This window comes from Nannobrachium achirus, assembly GCF_963921795.1.
Source record: "Nannobrachium achirus genome assembly, chromosome: 18".
Lineage (NCBI taxonomy): Eukaryota > Metazoa > Chordata > Actinopteri > Myctophiformes > Myctophidae > Nannobrachium > Nannobrachium achirus.
Window position 1 is genome coordinate 23,795,829 of NC_137825.1, and position 22,882 is coordinate 23,818,710.

Consider the following 22,882-nt stretch of genomic DNA (forward strand, 5'->3'; position numbering starts at 1 on the left):
CAGACAGACAGACAGACACTCACTCAGACAGACATTCCGAAAATTATATGTTTGATGATGGCCTATGCAATGATACCAACAACGTTGTACATAACAATTCATCTTTGTGTGGTTGCAACTTTATTTTTTTTTTATTTTTTTACAATAACCACTTGAATCCTAGTGTCCTTAAGCCCTTTGCACACAGGCGCGTTTAACCGCACGGATAAAACGGACAATATAATTTTTTGAAAAGAAAACAATGATTCTCTATGACCTCATGCACACCGGCTCCGAATTAGCCGTGCGACGAGTGGCTGCCGCCGTGCGCTTTTTTCTCGATCGAAACCAGTTCGATTCGTGCGTCTTGTCGCATGCGGTAAAACACTCATCACTCCTTTTATGACTCCTTTTTGGATCCGCAGCGCTGATTCCGCACAGCCTTGCACACCAAATCCAATGCGTTTTATTCATGCCGCAAACGAAAAAAACGCAACTGTCCTGTGTGCAAAGGGCTTTATTCTGAGAACTTTTGCCAAAAATAACAGATCTACGCTGTGAGGCGTTATGAGCTTGTAGATCAGCTATTTTTGGCAAAGAGCTTTGGTGTAGAGGGGAAAAGGAGACAAGTGGTTAAATATCTGAAATATCCAAAATACACAGATGATTGTGCTGTCAAACAATGAAACTATATGGAATCTATGAAAAGGTTGTGGGGGTCCCTGCTTCATGTGGGGGTTCATCGTTTCATCTCATCTTCATCTCTCTCAACTAAGGGGTCCTTGGCCTGAAAACGTTGAAGACCCCTGAATTACAGTGTAGTGCAGGGCACTCTCTATGCTCTATCCTGTGATAGTGGATATTTCTTCAGTAACAGGAGTCTCCTGTCTCTCCAGCTTTTTTGTAAGCAGAGAAAATGTTTCAAGTCAAGATACCAATAATCCAATCAGCAGACAGTATAACAAACAAGTGAAATTGGAAGTGATGACACAAAGAAATTCGCAAACACAATTGGAACTGGAACACAAAGCTGATAAATGGCTACTCTCTCCTGATTGGCTGAAATTGGCAGATCACCTGAAAATGTATTTTCTGTTCATTAAAGAGGTGGAGAGACAGAGAGACTCATGTTACAGAGAAGAACACTCCACTGCAATCATTACCATCACAATACTGTATAGAGCTTTAACTTTTTGCTTTATCCTAAAAGATATCACTACTTAAATGCAGCAATACTGCAGTGTAATTATACGTGAACTCACTTTAACGTATTTAGAAGGCCGTATTGCAATTAAAGCAGTGAGGGGGAAAAAAACAACAGCGGCTCGTGATTTGGTTAGAAATAAACAAACATTCAAATGTTAATGTGAAATCCTATTACATTTCAATTGGCAACAGCGTAATTTATTCCCTCGGAATTAGTCACTCCTCTGCTTCTGCATTCCATCTGTTGGGCTCGGGCTTTTTCACTTCCAGACCAGATGCTATTTGTCACGTCTAAATCACTCTGCGATTGCCTTCTAAATGCCTAGTTTATACTTCGCCATATGACAGAGTCGTACCCCCACCCCCCCAAAAAAAAGATCTCGCTGCGCCAGTGTTGTTTTTGACAGCAAATTTAGATTTCGTTTTTAGTCGTAGTCTTTTGAATGAAATGTCGTTTAGTTTTAGTCATAATTTAGTCACCTGAAAAGTTTTAGTGTAATTTTAGTCGACTAAATATCATAAGATTTTAGGCGACTAAATCTACAGTTGATTTAGTCATCTGTAGAATTGTATTTTGGTAGGCCTTGATGGCATCGTAATGGCTGATTTTACTCTTGGTTGCGTGTGAGTTTGTAGATCTGCTATTTTCAGCACGCAACACCTGAGAGCAACCAAACATGAAATGACTCTCCCTAACGTTTTAGTCTAGTTTTTATTTTGTTGACGTCGAAATTGTCAATATATTTAGTCTTAGTTTTAGTCATCACAGCTTCGTTTTTATTTCATTTTTATTTCGTTTTCGTCAGTGAAAAAAAATGCAGTCGACAAACATTTTTCGTCATAGTTTTAGTCGACGAAATCAACACCGCGCTGCGCGTCTCGTCGCTTGCAGATCTGCTCTTTTACTCTACTACAGTTATCTGACTGATTGATTGAATACTGCATTAGTCACTAATGTAAACGGCACATGTGGTACAGTCAGACATTAACGCTAAGAGGTTACTAGTTACTTTGGTATTATTATGATTATTAAGACGCCCTAAGGGCGAGAAGATGCCTTAAAGGGTGAGGTCGTGAACATGGGCGCGTGTACGCAACCGCCTGGGCGAGTGTTTAGCGCTTTGGCACGGGATCAACTTTGACCCAAAAAAGGCACAGACCTGGTTGGTTGTTCAAGTTGGACAAAATGTGGCTATATTTTTTCCAAATATGGAGATGACTGACGTCTGACTTCATAGACCACATGAGACTGGCACAATATCCATATATGGACATTCTCAGATAATGGCTTGTTATTGATGACATGAGAGATCTCCATATATGGGCATAAAAGGGACAAGGACGTGTATTGATGACATCAGCGTGACACGAGGCCCACGAGGCCTCTATCAGTGCTCTCCTATCAGTCTCTTCCCCCACTGTCCTAGGCCTCTATCAGTGCTCTCAGACTGCCACATGATTGATCCTCACGTCATGTCATTTGTCTCCTGAAGGGTGCTAAGGCGTCACTTTAAAATCAAAATCCATATCGTGGCTGTGGGGTTGGAAACCTTGCATCTCCAAAACCGTCCGTGACTTTTCCGAAAATGAAGAAAAAAGAAGCGTGCGTTTCAATGGATCTCATGTGGTTATTATTATTTAGTTAATGATTTTAATTGGTTCGATGTTTAGAAAACCCACAGACAGACTTAAAACACTTTCACTTACATTTATTTATTTATTTGATGAATAAGCAGATCTGCAAGCTCACACGTGGCAACACGACAAGTTGTAGATCGGCAATGTTTTGCTTCCTTTGAGTGACACACTCAGTTATGGAGACCCAATACCAGATACATCCCCGGGGGATGTGGGGGGCTGTGGAGGGGTGACTGGACCCTGCTACAGGATGTCAGCTCTGTAGATGATGAGCATCCATCACGGTGGGGGGGGGGGGGGGTTTACAATTTACAATTTAAGCATTTAGCAGACGATCTTAATCCAGAGCGACTTACAATAAGCAAGGTAATACATCAATACATTAAATGGAAATAAATAGTAGACTAATCTAAAAAATGGGCCTTTATATTCCTTTCGGAACATACTGTAGGCCATTGATGAGTCGTTTCCATCCTTGTCTGTCTTGGGCCATCCCCTCCAGCTCTTTCCACAACAGTGTTTGCCCAAATGTTTGAAATTGTCTTTATCTTAAAAAAGAAAAATGAAAAGTATATATACTGCATATAAGAATCGTTAAAGGGAACCGTTAAGGAATTGGACCGTTCAGAGGAAATCGTTAAGGAACCATAATCTCTGATCTTTATAAGGTGTTCAGTCCAGCTGATCATTTGGGCAAATCAATGCTGCCACTTAACAGCCAGTCATAACTTCATGAAGCCCCTGCTGCTTGCGCCATTTGAAAGTGTAATGACCCTTCCTGTGTGGAATTGACCGGTGCCTCAGCTAATTGAGCCGAGTGAATCATTTTAAAGCCCCCAATTTGATAATCCCGTCAGAGGTGGCTCCTGATGGAGTGAGTGCTCCCCTGGAGCGTGATTAATCACATCCTCCGCTACACGCACGCATCTAATTGATTTTAATTGAAGGGATCTGAGGGGTTCTGCCTGACACTTTGGTGTCGTGTGGGGCTCCGACACCATCAGGAAGACCATTTTGTTTGTATAAGTTGTCATTTCTTTGACATCTGAGTCTGACACTCAGCACTCATGAAATGCAAATGACAAGAATTTCTGTCATCTTTGCTTTCCCTCTCTCTCTCTCTCTCCCTCCCTCCCTCCCTCCCTCCCTCCCTTTTTCCCTCCCTCCCTCCCTCACTCTCTCTCACGCTCTCTCTCACTCCCTCCCTCTCTCTCCCTCCCTCTCTCCCTCTCTCTCACATCGCTCTTTTGTCTCGTCTCACTCTGTCTGTAGTGTACCATCGACACCCTCTTTTAAGATAAACGCAAGGGCTGCAATTCTCCTTAAATGTCTTTTCTATCGATTACCTCATAACCCGTCGCATCACAACACATTAGGGCCTTTTCCACCGGCAAAGAGCCAATGGGATGAACCAGAGGTGAGCGTTTCCACCGAGAACCGGAGTTGGTTCCGAACCGTAAAAGTTGGTTCCGAACGGGAAACACAAAATCCTTGGTTCCTCTGGTTCAATCATGGTTCAATCTGGTGGAAACGCAAGCCGGTTCGCAAGAACGAACCACGGTTCCAAGAAAGTTGAAGCGGCGCTGGTTCTGGAACAGGTTCTTTGCTGGTGATAAAGGCCCCAGAGAGAGACCTATGGTTCACAGAGGGTGGAAAAGCTCACCTCTGGTTCATCCCATAGGAGGGAGAAAGAACCAGAACCGGTTCTTTGCCGGTGGAAAAGGCCCCATTGTGAGCTTGAAGATTTTCACATTAGGAACTTTTGGGACTTTTCACCCAAACTTTCACCCATAATGACATGCCCAAAATAGAGATAGATTATTCATGTATTATTGCATTAAATTAACATTTATTTATTTTAATACATTAAATGGATTAGTTGGATTAACTGTTGCACACCTATTAATAAAAGGTTTCCGTCTTGTGTGTGCAGTGGATCTCCTGGGCCTGCTGAAGTGGCGTTCCAACACCAGCCTTCTGCAGCAGAACCTCCGGCAGCTGATGAAGGTGGAGGGAGGCGAGGTGGTCAAGGTACGTAAAGGAGTAGTTCACCCCCAAAACAACGTATTTTCTAATGATCACTCACTCAACAGAGACTTGAGTTCAATAATATATTTAGTTTTTTTAATAAATAACACATTTACCCCCATTGTTTCCAGATGTGGACCAAATGCATTTGGGTCCCCTTGCATATCAATGGGGGTACATTTACTATAATCACATTTTGAATGAGACAAAAACTGAAAAATATGATTGGACCTAACTCCGTGGCGTGAGTAACCAATAGAACATTTTGGGACTGATTTATAAAGTTAAATATTGTGCACACCAATAAATCTGAAGTTGACTGTGGATTGTGAGATTAGGTCCCTGCAAACATACTCTTTACAGAGCCACACAGTAACCAAATATATCAATAATATAAAAACAATTGTATATCATTTATTGGCCACAGTTGGACCCTAACATCATTATATGCCCGTCACGGTCCTCGTTGATGTCTCCCTGATTCCACCGAAATCCTAATTAAGAGTGTTTGGTGTAGATGTGCAAAAGCATCCAGGGACATCTTAGCATCTGGCCACATAAACAGTCCAATCGGAATGTGTCCTCCGCCGTCTCCCCCCGAGCGCCACAGCTTCCTTGGCAGCCTGGCCAGCAACCTGTCTGCTTTGCTGCACAGGGATAGCATGTCTGAGTTTGAACACGGTTAAACCGGTCTGCTGGGGGACATATCATCATTTCCTAGTTTGAACACGGTCAGACCTGTCTGCTGGGGGATATTTACAGTGGTGGAAGAAGAATGTTTTACTTGAGTAAAAGTATCAGTAGAAATAGTCGGTTACCAAACTTTTTAACAGTTTTTAACCTGAACTGGAAAACCAACTACAACAAACTCAGCCTATAGGGCAAGCAAGGGTTTCCAAACTTTTCAGGCCGCCCCCCCCCCCCCCCCCCAAATAATACATTTCAAATAATTGTAGTCGAGTAAAAAGTACAATATTTGCCTCTGAGATGGAGTGGAGTAGAAGATACCTAAAAATTGAAATTAATGCAATACTTGAGAAAATGTACTTTCTACCACTGGGGGATATATAATTTCTTAGAGTGAACACAGTCACGGTGAACAGCACACATAGAAAATGTCATGCACCACCCTGCTCAGTCAACATTAAAGGTGTCTGTGTCTTTTTACAACTTCATACTTCATTCACGTCATTCACGTAAATGTAAGTAAAATTGTGAAATGAAAATAAATAATAATTATTTGAACATTTTTACAGTATATTAACTTTTTTGGTGCCATGATTTTTTCTCTTCAATGTCCCTTTATGCCATGGTCTCCATAGACTTCCATATAATTTATAGTGCACGGATCGTGCACGCCCATGTCTAGATGATGCACCACAAAAAAAATCCGCTTGGAAATCCGTTCAGGCATTCATGATTTATCAGCCATTATGTTTTCTTCAGATGTAAACAAACATGGCTGCCATGTTTGAAAGAATGGGTTGGTATGGGGGTTATACATGCAATTTCGCAACCGCGATCATGCCTAACACATTTCTGGAGGTCCAAAAAAAAATGTTTGAAAAAAAGAAAATTGATTTTTTTTTTTTCCTTCAAAAACGGCCCAAACTCGGGAAACTCGGGGTTGGCACAGCGGTGGTACCAATACAAACTCGGGAAACTCGGGGTTGGCACCATATGTGTTAACATGCCAAACATTGGGATGCCAGTTCTGTAGTTTTTCTTTCTTTTTTTTTTTTTTTTGCCCTTTACCCCCTTTTTCTCCCAAAAGTCGTTATGCCAATGAATTCCTCGCACACATTTCTGTATTGTCACTACTGTTGTAGCACACTGACTCACCTGCTAGTGAGGAGCCCCCACCGGGAGGATTTTTAGCCGTTCTCCTACTCCTCCCACCCACAACATCCCTGCTGTCAAGTGCTGCCTCAGCCCGTAGGATTAACCCATTTAGGCCTGAACACATTATGACGCAATATTTTATGCTTTAAATATAAAAAAATAGCAGATATACAAGCTCACAGCGCGGCACCGAGTGCCGCGCTGCGAGCTTGTAGATCTGCTATTTTTGAAAAATCGTGAAAATTAGAATTTTGACCCGATTCTATAAGTGTCTTTTGAATTCCTCTAAGATTTTTGGAAAAAAAAACCTATGTTTCTATGTCAGCAATCTGGCCAGCCATCGTCAAAGAAAAGGTCCTTTTCACTTGACTGGAGCTCAGTTAGTCTGTTCTTGAGAGACTACTATGTCAGTGGTGCTCAAACCTTTTCATGTGAAGGACCCCCAAAATGATATTTATTTGTCCACGGACCCCCATCTCAAAATATCTAGTTCCAGGGACCACCCAGAAGCAAAATTTGAGTTACAAACGTTCGCTTTGAAAAATACATAATATTCAAAGATTTGCACACATTTTCACAACTTTTTCAAAAATAGCAGATCTACAAGCTCGCAGCGGTGCCGCGCTGTGAGCTTGTATATCTGCTATTTTTCACTGGTTAAAGCGGTCAATAATTCTAGGCCTAAATGGGCTAAAGGACCAGTTCACCTCTGGGACAACCTGATCTTATTTTATTGTTGTTTGGGACAAGATCAACACAATCCTGAGTTATTTTTTTGTGTTCAATCTGTGTTTGAGATATTTTAGTATGTCAGCATGAATGATGATGTATTTTGCATCATATGAGTCATCATGCTGCATCATGCTGCATCATATGTTCTCATCATATGTTCTCTTACTGTATTTACTGTACTCTGTTAGTACTCTGTTCTTGTTTTTGGAGCTGTGTGGAACACAAGCTCCCTATACGTGGCCGTGTGTGTCTGTGGGTGGGTGGGTCTGTCTGTCTGTCTGTCTGTCTGTATGTAGCCTCTGGTGTAGCCTGACTACCCTGGGTGACCAGAGAGGTGCTGTTGAGTCTAGCCTGCCCTGAGCATCAACTGCAATACACACACACACACACACACACACACCCCCACCCCACACACACAGGCACCCCCCCCCCCCCCACACACACACACACACAGGCACCCCTCCCCCCCCCTCCCCCCCCCCCCCCCCCACGACCACCGCTCAGTTCACACACACACACACACACACACACACACACACACACACACACACACACACACACACACACACACACACACACACACACACACACACACACACAGCTCCACTTCGAACAGAGGTTCGATTTTTTCATACTTCTCTCTAACTTTGTAAATAACCTTATACTGCTGTGCTGCCTCTGGGCAACTGATTTTCCCCCTTGGGATAATAAAGGTATCTATCTATATATATGATGCAAAATGCATCATCATTCATGCTGAAATAGTAAAATATCTCAAAACACAGATTGAACACAAAAAATAACTCAGGATTATGTTGATCGTGTCCCAAACAACAATAAAATAAGATCTGGTTGTCCCAGAGGTGAACTGGCCCTTTGAGTGCAGTGAAAATGATCACTGTCCCCGCCCGGCTTCCTTCCCCCCGAACATGGGTCAATTTTTTGGGGCGCTCCACATAGCCGGATGCACCACGAATAGATTCGAACCCACAACCCTCTGCGGTGGTGGCCACGCACTTTATCACTGCGCCACCCCAGTTCCCAGGGATGCCAGGCCCACCAGCGGTGGACTCAGGGGCGTCACAAGGGGGGGAAAGTGGGACTGAGTTACCAGGGCCCAAGGTGGAGGGGATTATTTTATACTTTAGCTATTGAAAAATAGCAGATATACAAGCTCGCAGCGCGGCACGAGAGCTTGTAGATCTGCTATTTTTTAAAAGTCGTGAAAATGTGTGCAAATCTTTGAATATATGTATTTTTTAAGCGAACATTTTGTAACTCAATTTTTGGGGCGTCCCTAGAACTAAATATTTTGAGATGGGGGTCCGTGGCCAAATACATATCATTTTGGGGGTCCTTCACATGAAAAAGGTTTGAGCACCACTGACATAGAAACATAGTTTAAAAAAAAAACCTTGGAAGGATTTGAAATATTCAAAGACTTGCCGGTGCCGCGCTGTAAGCTTGTATATCTGCTATTTTTCAATAGTTAAAGCACAAAACAATGTATTCCCATTGATTAAATGACTTAAACCCCCTCCCCGTATGTAGAACATTCATGGGGGGCCCGCAGTGAATCCTTGTGCCCAGGGCACAGAATTTGGTGCGACGCCCCTGGGTGGACTCTTGATAAATACATAAAATCAGTAGCTGAGTGAGTAGTTAGGCTCAACGGAGGATGTTGCTTACACTGAGAATTTAGATTGGGATTGAAAGGCTTGTGATTTCCATTAAAGAAGATGACGACGTCAGTCCTGATAAAGAGCTCAACGCCAGGGTAATAATGTTACCCATGGACGCCGCTGCCGCTGGCATAACGAGCTGACATTTTGCGCATGGCATTTTAAAGCCAATTTAGTGGATGAGCAGACGTTAAAATAAAGCGATTATGTTAGATATAGTTTTTGCTGCTTGGATCACAGATGTGCATGAGGGGTGGGGTGGGGTGGGGGGGGGGCTCAAGAATTACAAATCTACAAAATAACTGGCAACTTTTCAAATAATCGCTGTGGAGTAAAAAAAAGTACAATATTTACCTTTGAAATGTAGTGTAGCAGAGGTAAAATGTTTTGAAAATTGGAAATACTCCAGCAATTTAAAAATGCCTCAAAATTGTTACTTACCACCACTGACGAGAACCACTTCTCTACATCTACGGGTACATGTGTTCTGGCTGTGATCCTTTCCAACGGGCCAAGTAAACAGGGGCAGCGTGTCTTTCCCAGGAGAGGGATTATTGTGTGCACAATTAGTGCTGCTGGCGGAAATGCTGACAGGTAAATTATTGCCGTCCTGCTTTGGGTTTGGGATTTATTGGCTAATATTCACTGTAAGCCGTATCAGATACTGAGCCAACAGGGTTTTATACTGTACCACTCCTAATGGTCTCTCGGTCTCTTCATGGTGCTGTGGTGGTGTGGAACAGTGGTTCTCAACCTGTGGGTTGAGACTCTCCCCAAATTATTTGGGGAGGGCCCCCAGATGATTAACTTAGTGTGCAACATTGTTTTCTCCCTCAGCAGTAAACAAACCAATGTACAGTTTAAGCGCATAGAGTCTATATTATAGACTATAGAGGGTATCTGCACATTTCTAAAGTGACAATTTGAGGACTTTTTTTTATACCTCTAAAATGACAAATTAAACATTGGTCAAATTATCAAATATTAGAGGCAGAAATTGTGAAATTAGAGAATATAAACGATGAGCGTTAAAATTATTTCATTTTCTTCTTTCTATTCTTTTAGAGATTATTATTTCAGTGGTTGGGGGCATGCGTACAAGTGGCTAAATATGTCATTTTACACAGAATAAGCCCATTCCCCATCAGCGCCCACACCCTAGGTGGGGTCGGCGATATACCCAGGGGGCAAAGGAAGGTGTGCTGCATTTGCCCCGACATAAAAGGTTGTCCACCAGAAATATTATCTATGACCCAGTAGGATCACAACCTATATGGACAACCCGGTCAATTTGTACGGCAAAGTTCCAATATGGCCGCCTCAATATTAGCCCCTATTAGTTTTAATGGGGGGGAATAGGGAACATTTTTAAACTGAGGGATATTTCCACGGAACTTCACAGGTTGATCAATGGTATACATATGAACATTTTTTGTATTGCAAGTTTCCATGAAATCCAATATGGCCGCCACAATATGGCCGCCATAATGTAAGGACCCAGAAAATAGGTTTTGCCTCTAACTTCTGAACCAGATGAGCTAGAAACGCAAACTTGGTGTCTATTTCATGGTGTCTGACCATGGGAGACTCAATGGAATAGCTAATTTTATTATTGGGTGTGTCTGGACCTTTATTGTGCATATTTGCAAGATGGTGGACTCCCAAAATAGAGCTTTAACATAATTTCTACCATGATTGTTGACTGCTTTTGCAAATACAAGCAATATGAATCCATTTGCTAAGATTTATGGCACAGAAGGGACTTATACCTGTATTATTCTTGAGTTTGCATGTTGTCAAAATGGCTGTAAACGAGATATTATATTTCCTGTCCGATTCTACTGTATGTAGTTGTAGCAATGACTTCAGATAAAATCAGAGACCAAAACAATGTATCTTAGAAATTATTTTTTTATTTAAAAAATTAATAAAAAAAGAGAGATTATCTCAATGAAATGAATGCAACTGCCTTTTTGGGTCTTTCACACATAGACATGCACATGCTTTCCAACAACTTCAGCTTCAGGGAAATTATAATGAACACATGATTAAAACATGCTGCATTATAATGCAAATAATTGCTAGTCACTATCACTGTCATGTGTACCTATCCTGCTGCATCTTGTCTCCAGTCCTTGGCAACGACACCCCAAGTAGCATGCAATTCCCTTCTTCGCACATGAAAAGTTTTTCTGGCAGCCTTTGATACAGCTACATGATATTGCCTTGTCCATTGATATAGGCCAGGCTGGCTCTGTAGATGGACAGGGGACTGCCTTCCCATGGCGGCAGCATGATATAGGCATCTATATCATGCTGCCACCCACCTCCTAGACCTTCCAGAGCTGTGGGTGAGAACAGAGCAGGATGCATATCTTCCTATCCATCACATGGTCTCAGCCCTTGGACTCGCACAGTGTCGTGCCCTGCCCTTTATTCACAGCCTGAGTGGCAGAGATACCACCAGCTATCCCTTTTCACTGGAAAGAAGGCATGGTTCAAGACCAGCATGGGTCTAGATCTCCCTGCACTTCAGGAGTTTGGTGAAAATTCCTCTTATTCCCTCTCAGAGGATGTCAAGACTCAGGCTAGAGACCTCACAATAGCTGTATATGCATCAAAAGCTGACCATTCGGAGGACTTTGACCTGGCAAAGCTGAGAGTGTACAAGTTCCTAAATAACCGATCAACCCTGTTGAAGCTGCTGCCACCAACAGAAAATGCCTTTGGCCTGCACCTGAAAAGAGCTGCTCTTGCAGCCATAATAGATAAAACTGCACACATCGCGAAGCCAGACATCCCTTGCTTCACTGAATATGGATGGTCTCTCAGTGATGGGAAGGCAGTCCCCTGTCCATCTACAGAGCCAGCCTGGCCTATATCAATGGACAAGGCAATATCATGTAGCTGTATCAAAGGCTGCCAGAAAACCTGTTCATGTGCCATCCATCCATCCATCCATCTTCAACCGCTTATCCGGAATCGGGTCGCGGGGGTAACGGTTCCAACTGAGACTTCCAGATTTCCTTATCCTGCGTAACTTCCTCCACTCCCTCTGGGAGTATACCGAGGCGTTCCCAGGCCAGTCTGGAGATATAATCCTTCCATCTGGTCTTAGGTCTGCCACGGGGTCTCCTCCCAGTGGGACGTGCATCGAGGACCTTCCTAGGAAGGCGCTCGGGGGGCATCCGTACTAGATGCCCGAACCACCTAAGCTGACTCCTTTCCAAGTGAAGGAGCAGCGGTTCTACTCCAAGTCTCTCTCGGGTGATTGAACTTCATGTGCGAAGAAGGGAATTGCATGCTACTTGGGGTGTCGTTGCCAAGGACTGGAGACAAGATGCAGCAGGATAGGTACACATGACAGTGATAGTGACTAGCAATTGTTTGCATTATAATGCAGCCTGTTTTAATCATGTGTTCATTATAATTTCCCTGAAGCTGAAGTCGTTGTCTATGTGTGAAAGACCCAAAAAGGCAGTTGCATTCATTTCATTGAGATAATCTCTCTCTTTTTTTATTAATTTTTTAAATAAAAAAATAATTTCTAAGATACATTGTTTTGGTCTCTGATTTTATCTGAAGTCATTGCTACAACTACATACAGTAGAATCGGACAGGAAATATAATATCTCGTTTACAGCCATTTTGACAACATGCAAACTCAAGAATAATACAGGTATAAGTCCCTTCTGTGCCATAAATCTTAGCAAATGGATTCATATTGCTTGTATTTGCAAAAGCAGTCAACAATCATGGTAGAAATTATGTTAAAGCTCTATTTTGGGAATCCACCATCTTGCAAATATGCACAATAAAGGTCCAGACACACCCAATAATAAAATTAGCTATTCCATTGAGTCTCCCATGGTCAGACACCATGAAATAGACACCAAGTTTGCGTTTCTAGCTCATCTGGTTCAGAAGTTAGAGGCAAAACCTATTTTCTGGGTCCTTACATTATGGCGGCCATATTGTGGTGGCCATATTGGATTTCATGGAAACTTGCAATACAAAAAATGTTCATATGTATACCATTGATCAACCTGTGAAGTTTCGTGGAAATATCCCTCAGTTTAAAATTTTTCCCTATTCACCCCCCATTAAAACTAATAGGGGCTAATATTGAGGCGGCCATATTGGAACTTTGCCGTACAAATTGACCGGGTTGTCCATATAGGTTGTGATCCTACTGGGTCATAGATAATATTTCTGGTGGACAACCTTTTATGTCGGGGCAAATGCAGGTTTCCTAAAAAAAGGCTGGTTTGCCCCCTGGGTAATAGGGCCTTTCTGTGTGGAGTTTGCATGTTCTCCCCGTGTCTCCTAGGGTTGATACCCTCACAAAAACATGCAGTAATAATAATGCCTCCCCCTGGCCAGCCGGGGTGCTTGATGGAGGGGAAAGGAACTGGTTGGAATAATGTGTTCCTTCCACGCACTACGTCCATCCCGGGGAAATCCCCCCTGTCAGGTGAAAAGAAACAACTTGGACTCCTCATGCATAGAAGGAAGCATGAGGTCAGTCCGTTGTCTCCCAAGGAGCGGCAGAGGGAGAGCAGAGCCCAGGATTACATAGGAAATTGGCACTGGGTGAAAATGGCAAAATCGTGGGATAAATATTATGAAACTAGACCAGGTAAACCTGGTTGTGCCAGACCCCGGTTCTGCCAACCCTCTGGGCCTATAAATGTAATGGTACATTTATAGGCTGTCTGTCCCTTTATAGGCTGTCTGTCCCTCCCTCATGTCATCATCATTTGTGACATCATTGTGACCAAATATGGAGAAAAGAGGGAGGGACAGACCGACAGATAAAGCCTTTTGCTTTGTCTGTCGGTCTGTCCCTCCCTCATGTCATTGTGATGACATGAAGGCTTTATCTGTCGGTCTATCCCTCCCTCATGTCATCATCATGTCATCATCATGACCATCTATGGAGAAAAACCGGACAGACCGACATTTGCTTATGTAGGCCTACCCATTTCATGGGTCTGGCAAAAAAATAAAATAAATAAGAATAAGCCCATTCCCAAGATACTACGCAACCTTTCGTGGTTGGATGTGACTTATGGGGGCTAGAAGTGTTACTGTAAATAGCAATAAAGAAACTGCTGGCTTATTCTGTCTAAAAAGACATATTTAGCCACTTGCCCCCATGCGTGTCTAAAAAGACATATTTAGCCACTTGCCCCCATGCGTACGCATGCCCCACATTTTAGCATGGTAAACGCAATAAAACAATAGAACGAAGCAAATGAAAACATTTTAACACTCACCTTTTCTTTCCCTAATTACAATCTAAAATATGAACCCTTGTTGTAAAAAAACAAAGTTGTCCTTTAAGTGGTGCTGAATTTGCGGCTCAACAAACGCTAATTCATTCTAGTGTATGACGGAGGACAATAGGGGTTATAGGTCTGTCACAATCAATTTGATTTGGTAAATGAATTAAACACAGTGTGTGTGTGTGTGTGTGTTCCCTTCCAGTTCCTGCAGGACACGCTGGATGCACTCTTCAACATCATGATGGAGAACTCAGACAGCGACCAGTTTGATACACTGGTCTTCGATGCCTTGGTAAGAAAAACCCCACTCTTTAGAGATCATAAGAACTTCTCCACCTAAATCCCCTGCCATGCCATAGGGTATTTTTATTCAGGTTGAACATCGTTCGGTGAAGGTTTGGATTCATGTTAATGTGCAAGGCGTTGTGAGATCTGCTATGTAATTAGGTTCAATCACACACAAAATCACACAAACATTTGGCTGCCCCCTGTAGTAATTCCGAGGGTCCTCGGAATTGGATAAAAGCACTTTTGTCATATTATTTTTAAGTTTATTCCCACATGGTTTGGCACCTCTTCTCTTTTTGGATGGTAGCATTGAGCACGGTGACATCACGTTGTTGTTGGTGTAAAGCATGTCTAGTGTGCGTTTTGACATGATTTATTTATACACTTCTTTTTATTTTACCTTCTTTCTTTAAAACGGCGGCTCAGTCAAGCATAATATGTTGCATAAAGACGGTCTGACAGCACCCACTGTTGGCTTGGGAGAGAGAAGCAGAGAACACGTTTATACCTCTCTCAAAAAGCGGCGGTTGTGTTTGTTGCCTGCGGGGTGTGTGTGTGTGTTGTTGTGAAAGTATGCAGGACACACACACACACACACACACACACACACACACACACACACACACACACACACACACACACACACACACACACACACACACCTTTAGCTGCTCCCGTACAGGAATGTTGACTGCTTCATGCCACAGGCAGAGCTGGCTTCCTCCACATGAAAACACCTCCCCACTGGGACGGCTACAGTACACTGCAAAACCACCATAGTGTAGAAGGAACCGTTCGCCCCCCAAAAAACAGGCTGTCAATAAACAGACTCTGCAACTTGTCGTCACTTTCTCCCTTTTCTACCTATTGGCTACAGGCCAGTCAATGAGGGGTCGCCAATGGCTTCCCATACTCTGAACCAAGGCCCCTACAACCGCGATAGAAGAGTGAAGCTGCTCAAATCTGGGATTCCAAGAATTCCGCATTTAAAACGCTTCTGTGCGTGCATAATGACTGAAAACATAATGACTGCTATCTCATGAATGCCTTAACGAATTTCCAAGCTGTGAACGGCGTGCACTCACGTGGTGCATGATCTGCGCATGGGCGCGCTTTATTATTATTGTTATTATGGGTGAATTTGGCATCCTGGCACTTTGGCAGGGCAGAGTATAATGTTAATATTTATCTGTGGAACCGAGTCATACTAAATGTATTGGCTACAATTCCAAGTGTATGTAAGGGTGCGGGTTCCCCAGTTCAAATATGATTAGTTTTGAGGGGTCGCAGCCTGAAAGGTTTGGGAACCCTCGCACTATAGGCTGATGTTGTTTTCCAGTTCAGGTAAAAAATTACAGCTAATTAAAAACATGTCAGACTGGTAAGCAACACAGCAGGACCAAACACATGAGTAATGAGTGTGTTATATTTCCATAGGTGTGTCCAGAGCCAAGGGCATGCCAATTAAATAGACAGTATTGACACACCTAAAATCTACACACCTACAGTATTTAAAAATGAATAAAAATGATTTTCTGCAGCTGTGGTGATGTTGATAATGCAGCCTGGCATTTTTTTTACCCTGCTGTCTTTGTGCCCTTATTTTGGCAGGAATCCCCATACAAGATGTGTGTGTGTTGTTGAAATGTTTAAACAATTGAAAATAGCAACTCTACAAGTTCATAAGCTAACAATGTGTGAACTTAACATTCCATCCTGCAAGACAAGGAAAAAGACAATTACCCTGCTTGAATTTTAGTTCCATATCCCTTTTTGTCAAGTCTTTGTAGTTCCCATATTATCTGAAAGGATCTGTCATGATGAACTTGCTATCTTGAGTCTCAGACAAATCAAATCGGTTCATGCCGTGAATGCCAAAACAGCATTTTTTGGAGAGCTGGCCCAGGCTGTGTGTCATTGAATGTCCTATATCAGTGGTTCTCAACCTTTTGCGTACGTGGCCAATTCATATCTGAGCACGTGTTAAAGGCCCACTTCACCTCTGGGACAACCAGATCTTATTTTATTGTTGTTTGGGTTGCATCATGTTGCATCATATGATGCAAAATGCATCACTAGTCATGCTGAAATACTAAAATATCTCAAAACACAAATTGAACACAAAAAATAACTCAGGATTGTGTTGATCATGTCCCAAACAACAATAAAATAAGATCTGGTTGTCCCAGAGGTGAAGTGGGCCTTTAAGTGGTCAAAGCTTTGTGGGTTGTGTAATTAATCGAAAATAAGTCATTTTGTGGGTGAACTACTCTTTAAGCTACTATTAACTCATTGACTGCCAAGGCACGAGTTTCACGAGTTATTACAGTACTCACAGGCTGCCACAGCCCGAGTTTCCCGAGTTGGAAGCCATTTTGAAAAAAAAAAAAAAAAAAAATCCAAAATTTTTTTTTTATAAAAAAAATTCTAAAAATGCCTCAAATGTATTAGGCATGATCGCAATTGCGAAATTGCATGTTTAGCCCCATAACAAACACATCTTTCAAAATGTCAAAAATGGCTGTTTTGTCTGACTTTGAAGGCTTGTATCTCATGAATGCCTGAACGGATTTCCAAGCGGATTTTTTTGTTTGAAAGCTGTTAAAAAGTACTACACATATGGTGCATGATCTAGGCATGGGCGTGCACGATCCGTGCACTAAAAATTGATCCATGCACTAGAAATTTAGGAACGTGGCATCCTGGTACTTGGCGGCCATCTTGAAAAGGGAGTTTAATTAAATGAGTTAATTAAACTAATTTAGTTACTTCCCCCCCCCCCTTTTTTTTATCGTCCACCATTGGTCCCCGGCCCACAGGTTGAGAATCACTGTCCTAGATTATCTGCCGACTGGGAAACATTTGGAGAAAAGGAACTTTTGGCTTATTTGGCAATCTTGTTAAAAATGTTCCCTTCCCTTTGAGCATATTGAATGAGACAGGCCTCCTCTGTTCCAGCCCTGCACATGAAACGCTTGCCGTACATTTTTAATGAAGTCCTCTTTCCTCTTCCAACAGGTGTTCATAATTGGGCTCATCGCTGACAGGAAGTTCCAGCACTTTAACCCCGTTCTGGAAACCTACATTCGGAAGCATTTCAGCGCAACGCTGGCGTACACGTGAGTAACTGTCCAAAGAACCGACCGGCTTAGGAAAGTGTCGTCAAAACAAGATGGGGTCAGATAGCGATGTGGCGACCGAGCTTTCAGCCCGGGTCGACCGCCTTTAACTTTCAAGTACAAAGAAATAATCGTATTATATAATTAGAGTGTGTGTGGGGGGGTTTGTTTGTGCGGCCGAGGTCCCACAGCAGACCAGTAGTCCAACTGCCTCAGAACTTGGCACAAATAATCACTCATGGGTCTGGCTGTTATTGGGTAAGCTAGTTTTGCCCCTTTTTATTTTGCATACAATTTGTAGAATTTGCATAAATAGTCGATTTTTGACCCACATTATGGCCACTAGGGGGGCAGCTCTACTGTGTCTACAGAAAGCTACAGAGAGCGCATGCAGGGGTGTCTCAGCAAATTCTGGGCCCTGGGTACAAGGATTCACTGCGGGCCCCCCTATGAATGTTCTTCATAGGGGGACGGGGTTAACCCATTTAGACTGGGAACACATTATTTTGTGCTTTAGCTATTGAAAAATAACAGATATACAAGCTTGTAGATCTTTTTTTGAAAAATCGTGAACATTTGTGCAAGTCTTTGAATATTTCAAATCCTTCTATTTTCAGCACACAACACCAACAACCAAACATAAAATGACTCTCTTCTCCACTAGTCCCTCTCTAACGTTTTAGTCTCGTATTTATTTTGTTGACGAAATTGTCAATATATTTAGTCTTAGTCTTAGTCATCACAGCTTAGTTTTTATTTCGTTTTCGTCAGTTAAAAAAAAATGCAGTTGACAAACATTTTTCGTCATAGTTTTAGTCGACAAAATCAACACTGATCCAACCCTTGATGCTGAGTGCCAAGCAGGGAGGCTTTGGGTTCGAATCCCGACCTCCCAATCTCAGGGATCTCAGGGTGGACACCACAAGGCCACTGAGCTGGTATGGCAGAGTGGAGTGCACACCAAATGTGTCGCTGATCAGTCCAGAGTGGTTTGTGAGATTATAGCCTCAGACTCAACACACAACACAGACCCTCTTCTAGATGGCCGGCCACCCTTCATACTGTGTTTTGGTGTTTTGGGGGTGTGTCTCCACAGGAAGCTAACCACGGTTCTGAAGAACTACGTGGAGAACGCCGAGAAGCTGACCGAGCAGCTGTTGAAGGCTATGAAGGCTCTGGAGTACATGTTCAAGTTCATCGTTCGCTCCAGGGTCCTCTTCAACCTGTATGTGTCTCACTCACACACACACTCACTCACTCACTCACTCACGCACGCACGCACTCACTCACGCACTCACTCACTCACTCACGCACGCACGCACTCGCTCGCTCGCTCGCTCGCTCACACACACACACACACACACACACACACACACACACACACACACACACACACACACACACACACACACACACACTTTTTAACAATGTATTTATGTCCACACGATAAGAAGGTGCACAAGGACACAAACATTACAGGTGTAGTTAGGTTAAATCCAGACCAGTCATGGCACATGTTTTCGGATATAACAAGAATGTCACTCAGCAGACAGTACAACAATTTGCCAGTCCTGGACATCCTCAGCTGTCGAAGGTTTCGAAAACCCTCCAACAACAACCAGTCTGTGGGCATGTCCCAGGCTGGACCATCAGAGAAAGCAAAGGTCCCAGTCTCGCACCGCCGTCCGGTGACAAAGCGTGCTCCGTAGCCGCTCCCATGGGCCTAGAGCAGGGGTTTTCAAAGTGTGTGACGGGGTGCCGTGACGGCAGTCCAGGGGTGCCGTGAGATAATTTGATAATATTTGGAATTTATTTGGACACTTGAAAAAATATTTAGTATCATTTTAAACTTGAAGTACAAAGTTATTTTCAGTCAGTTCTAACCAAAATGGCTATTATCTCAACGTTTTCCTCGCAACATAAATTATAATCACTAAAATATCGTCACTGTTGGGCAGAAACCTTGTATCTCCAAGTTTCAAATGTGTCTTTTGGTAAAGCAAAGCCCTGCTTCATCATACGCATCGCGAGGCGTTGTGTCCTTGTAGATCTGCTGTTTTCACTAGTTTAGTACATTTTATAGATGATAAATACAAAACGAACGGTTTTGGACATACAAGGTTTCCACCCGACAATGACGATATCCTATAAATATAAGGTGCTGGGAGTGAAAATTATAATGTAGGGGTGCCTTGGATTAAAAAAAAATATTTATAGGGCGAAAAGTTTTGGGAACCCCTGGCCTAGAGGTCCACTCACTGCTGAAGGTGCCGTCAGACAGCGTCGGTTGCCGGTAGAATATGTCGCCGAGTACATCTTGATCACGATCAAGCACTTTGCCCAGAAGTTGCAGTGCTCTAAACTCTGCACTTAACTACATTAACGCTCGTTGTTAGAATGGGTGTGGTTGTTGTTAGATGTTATAGAACAAACAACACACCGTACCACCATTGTTACAGATACGCACGCACGCACGCACACGCTTGCTCGCTCGCTCGCTCGCTCGCTCGCGCTCAAGGAAACCATGCAAATATTAACATTCAGCACCATGGACAGCAGTCCGGATCCTTCGCTTAATCTCCGTCCTTGTCCTTATAAATATTTATAAATATTACTTGTAGTGTCTGGGGGTCTATAGGTTTATCATTCAATTGCTATATTGCCCTGCCAGCGCATTTATTTATTATGTAACAGGCCATTACTTAGTGGAATTAGGTGGAGGTTGAGGTTCTCTGTGATAAGGTAATTTGACCCGATGTACTTATAATTAGCAGAGGGGGTGTTAAATGGGTGATAATGTTGGGTTGCAGGAGTGGGTTGTGGACGGGGAAACTGATATATGGTCTAATTGAGTGTGCATTGGTTTGATTGGCTTCTTCGTACCGGGAGTCTAGAGGACACATCGTCCTCTATTTCACGACTCGGACCACAGCGACGACATCATCACTCTCTCTTTTCCCCCCGGTCGTCGGTCCACCTTGGGAAACATGCTGTCCCTCTCTCTCTTTCTCCACGCGTGGGATGACTGATAATGGCCTTATCTTCACCTTTAAGCGATTCTGCTACAGTAACTGTGTTTTGAAAACCCTTCTCTTTGATGGCACTTTCTTTGATTGCCCGACAAGTGCGGCGGGGGCCACTGCCAGCGTGGGGTTGTGTCACTCCACACTCAATAAGTCTTTCTGTTTGAAAAGTTGCCTTTGACTGGTTTTGACTTACGTCGGAGCCTTGGTGGAAAGAACTTTTGACTTTGCTTGTGTATTTAGACTTTGTACTGTACTTCTCCAATTCATCTCAGATGCACATATTGTAATTTTTTTAAACTATACTGCAATTTTTTTTATCTTTAATTACTTTGTTAATTAGCAGATTTAGATTATTACAAAACATACTGTACATCAGGGCTACTCAACTTAAGATGGCTAAGGGGCCACTCAGCAAAATAGAAAAAGTCAGAGGGCCGCAAGATAAAAATGACGGTCGTATTTTGGACATTTAGTCTAGAGTCTAGACAATGATTTTGTAACACTGCATGAGTAGTCTAAAAAATATGGAAATGCACTAGAAAACAGCCACATTTCCATCTGTAAGGACAAACCTCAAAGAACAAAGAGAAGAAATGATTAATGATGAAATGAGTTCTTATTTTGGAACAAATAAAATAGATAAAAGGCTGTTTCTTAGTGGTTTTGGAGAGTAACTGAAAAATTATGAGAAATTATTTGTCCACACTGAAGGAGACAAAATAATATTTTGTCTCCTTCAATATAATATAATATATTAAATACCACTGGTTATGGTGCTTAGATTTGATGAAGCAGGCCCATGTCAGCAGGTGATAAGTGCTCCTCAGTTGGAGGCCAGCAGGAACATTCCTATAACAGGGTAGAGTAGTAGACTCTCTAATCTCACAATTCCCCCCCCCCCCCCCTCGACCAAAGCCCGTCTACGGCCGTCCTCGTAAGCCCTCCCGCTCCTTAGCGCCGGGCAGAGAGAGAGAGAGAGAGAGACAGACGGACACAGAGAGAGAGAGTAATTGTTGTTTGTGGCAACAACATCCCTGGGCATCAAAACGTAGTGATTTTTGTAAGCCCTCAACGGTGACGAGCGCGGTCCATGTAATACCAGAAGCCCTACGGGAGATAGCAGCAGGCTAACAGTACACCTGCCTCTCTCTCTCTCTCTCTCTCTCTCTCTCTCTCTCTCTCTCTCTCTCTCAGTGGCGTCAGTTCAGCAAAAGCTAGGGTATGGCAAAGATGGGAGTCCTCATGGAAAATAGGCATTACATTTTGGATAACACGGTTCTATTGTGAAAATAGCAGATCTACATGCTCACAACGCCTCGCTGCGCGAGGCGTTGTGAGCATGTAGATCGGCTATTTTCACAATGTCTGAAAAAAAAAGAAAAAACCTGACTTGTCAGTTTTTTACACAGGTTTCTTGGGCTGGATATGGCAGCATGGAATGGTTTTTCAAGTGCAGCTAAACTCAGCATGTTAGTAAACGTTCCACAATCTATACTATAATTTTGCGAATGTCTGAGTGAGTGAGTGTCTGTCTGTCTGTCTGTCTGTCTGAGTGAGTGAGTGAGTGAGTGAGTGTCTGTCTGTCTGTCTGTCTGTCTGTCTGTCTGAAACAGCGTTTCTCCTCAGTGGCTGGAGCAATTGATCTGAAATCGCATCACCATTAGCATATGAACACACCTAACATAACTGTGAAGCCCGTTTGTCACTTTCACAAATCATATACTGTATATTAGCATTTTTCTGGTGTATCTACTATCTATTCTGCATCTAGCATGAGGCACATCTATTCTGCATCTAGCATGAGGCAACATGTTTAACCAGCTCTCTCTGTGTGTGTGTGTGTGTGTGTGTGTGTGTGTGTGTGTGTGTGTGTGTGTGTGTGTGTGTGTGTGTGTGTGTGTGTGTGTGTGTGTGTGTGTGTGTGTGTGTGTGTGTGTGTGTGTGTGTGTGCAGGCAGGCGGGTGTGTGCGCAGGCGGGTGGGCGGGTGGGCTGGGGGGGGGGGGTAGCCATTAAACGAAACGGGTATTTCTTACATTGATGCTCCTACATATTA

The 22,882-nt window shown here is 43.0% G+C and overlaps 1 protein-coding gene across 1 annotated transcript in view; it reads left to right on the plus strand.

Moving 5' to 3' along the window:
* The window catches only part of dock1 (dedicator of cytokinesis 1), a 433,218-nt gene that overhangs the window by 104,874 nt on the left and 305,462 nt on the right, over window positions 1-22,882 (plus strand). Inside the window, exons 19-22 of the mRNA XM_080747125.1 lie at window positions 4,757-4,854; window positions 14,598-14,687; window positions 17,702-17,802; window positions 18,899-19,027. Coding sequence (XP_080603251.1) covers window positions 4,757-4,854; window positions 14,598-14,687; window positions 17,702-17,802; window positions 18,899-19,027 — 418 coding nt within the window. The remainder of the gene's footprint in view (window positions 1-4,756; window positions 4,855-14,597; window positions 14,688-17,701; window positions 17,803-18,898; window positions 19,028-22,882) is intronic.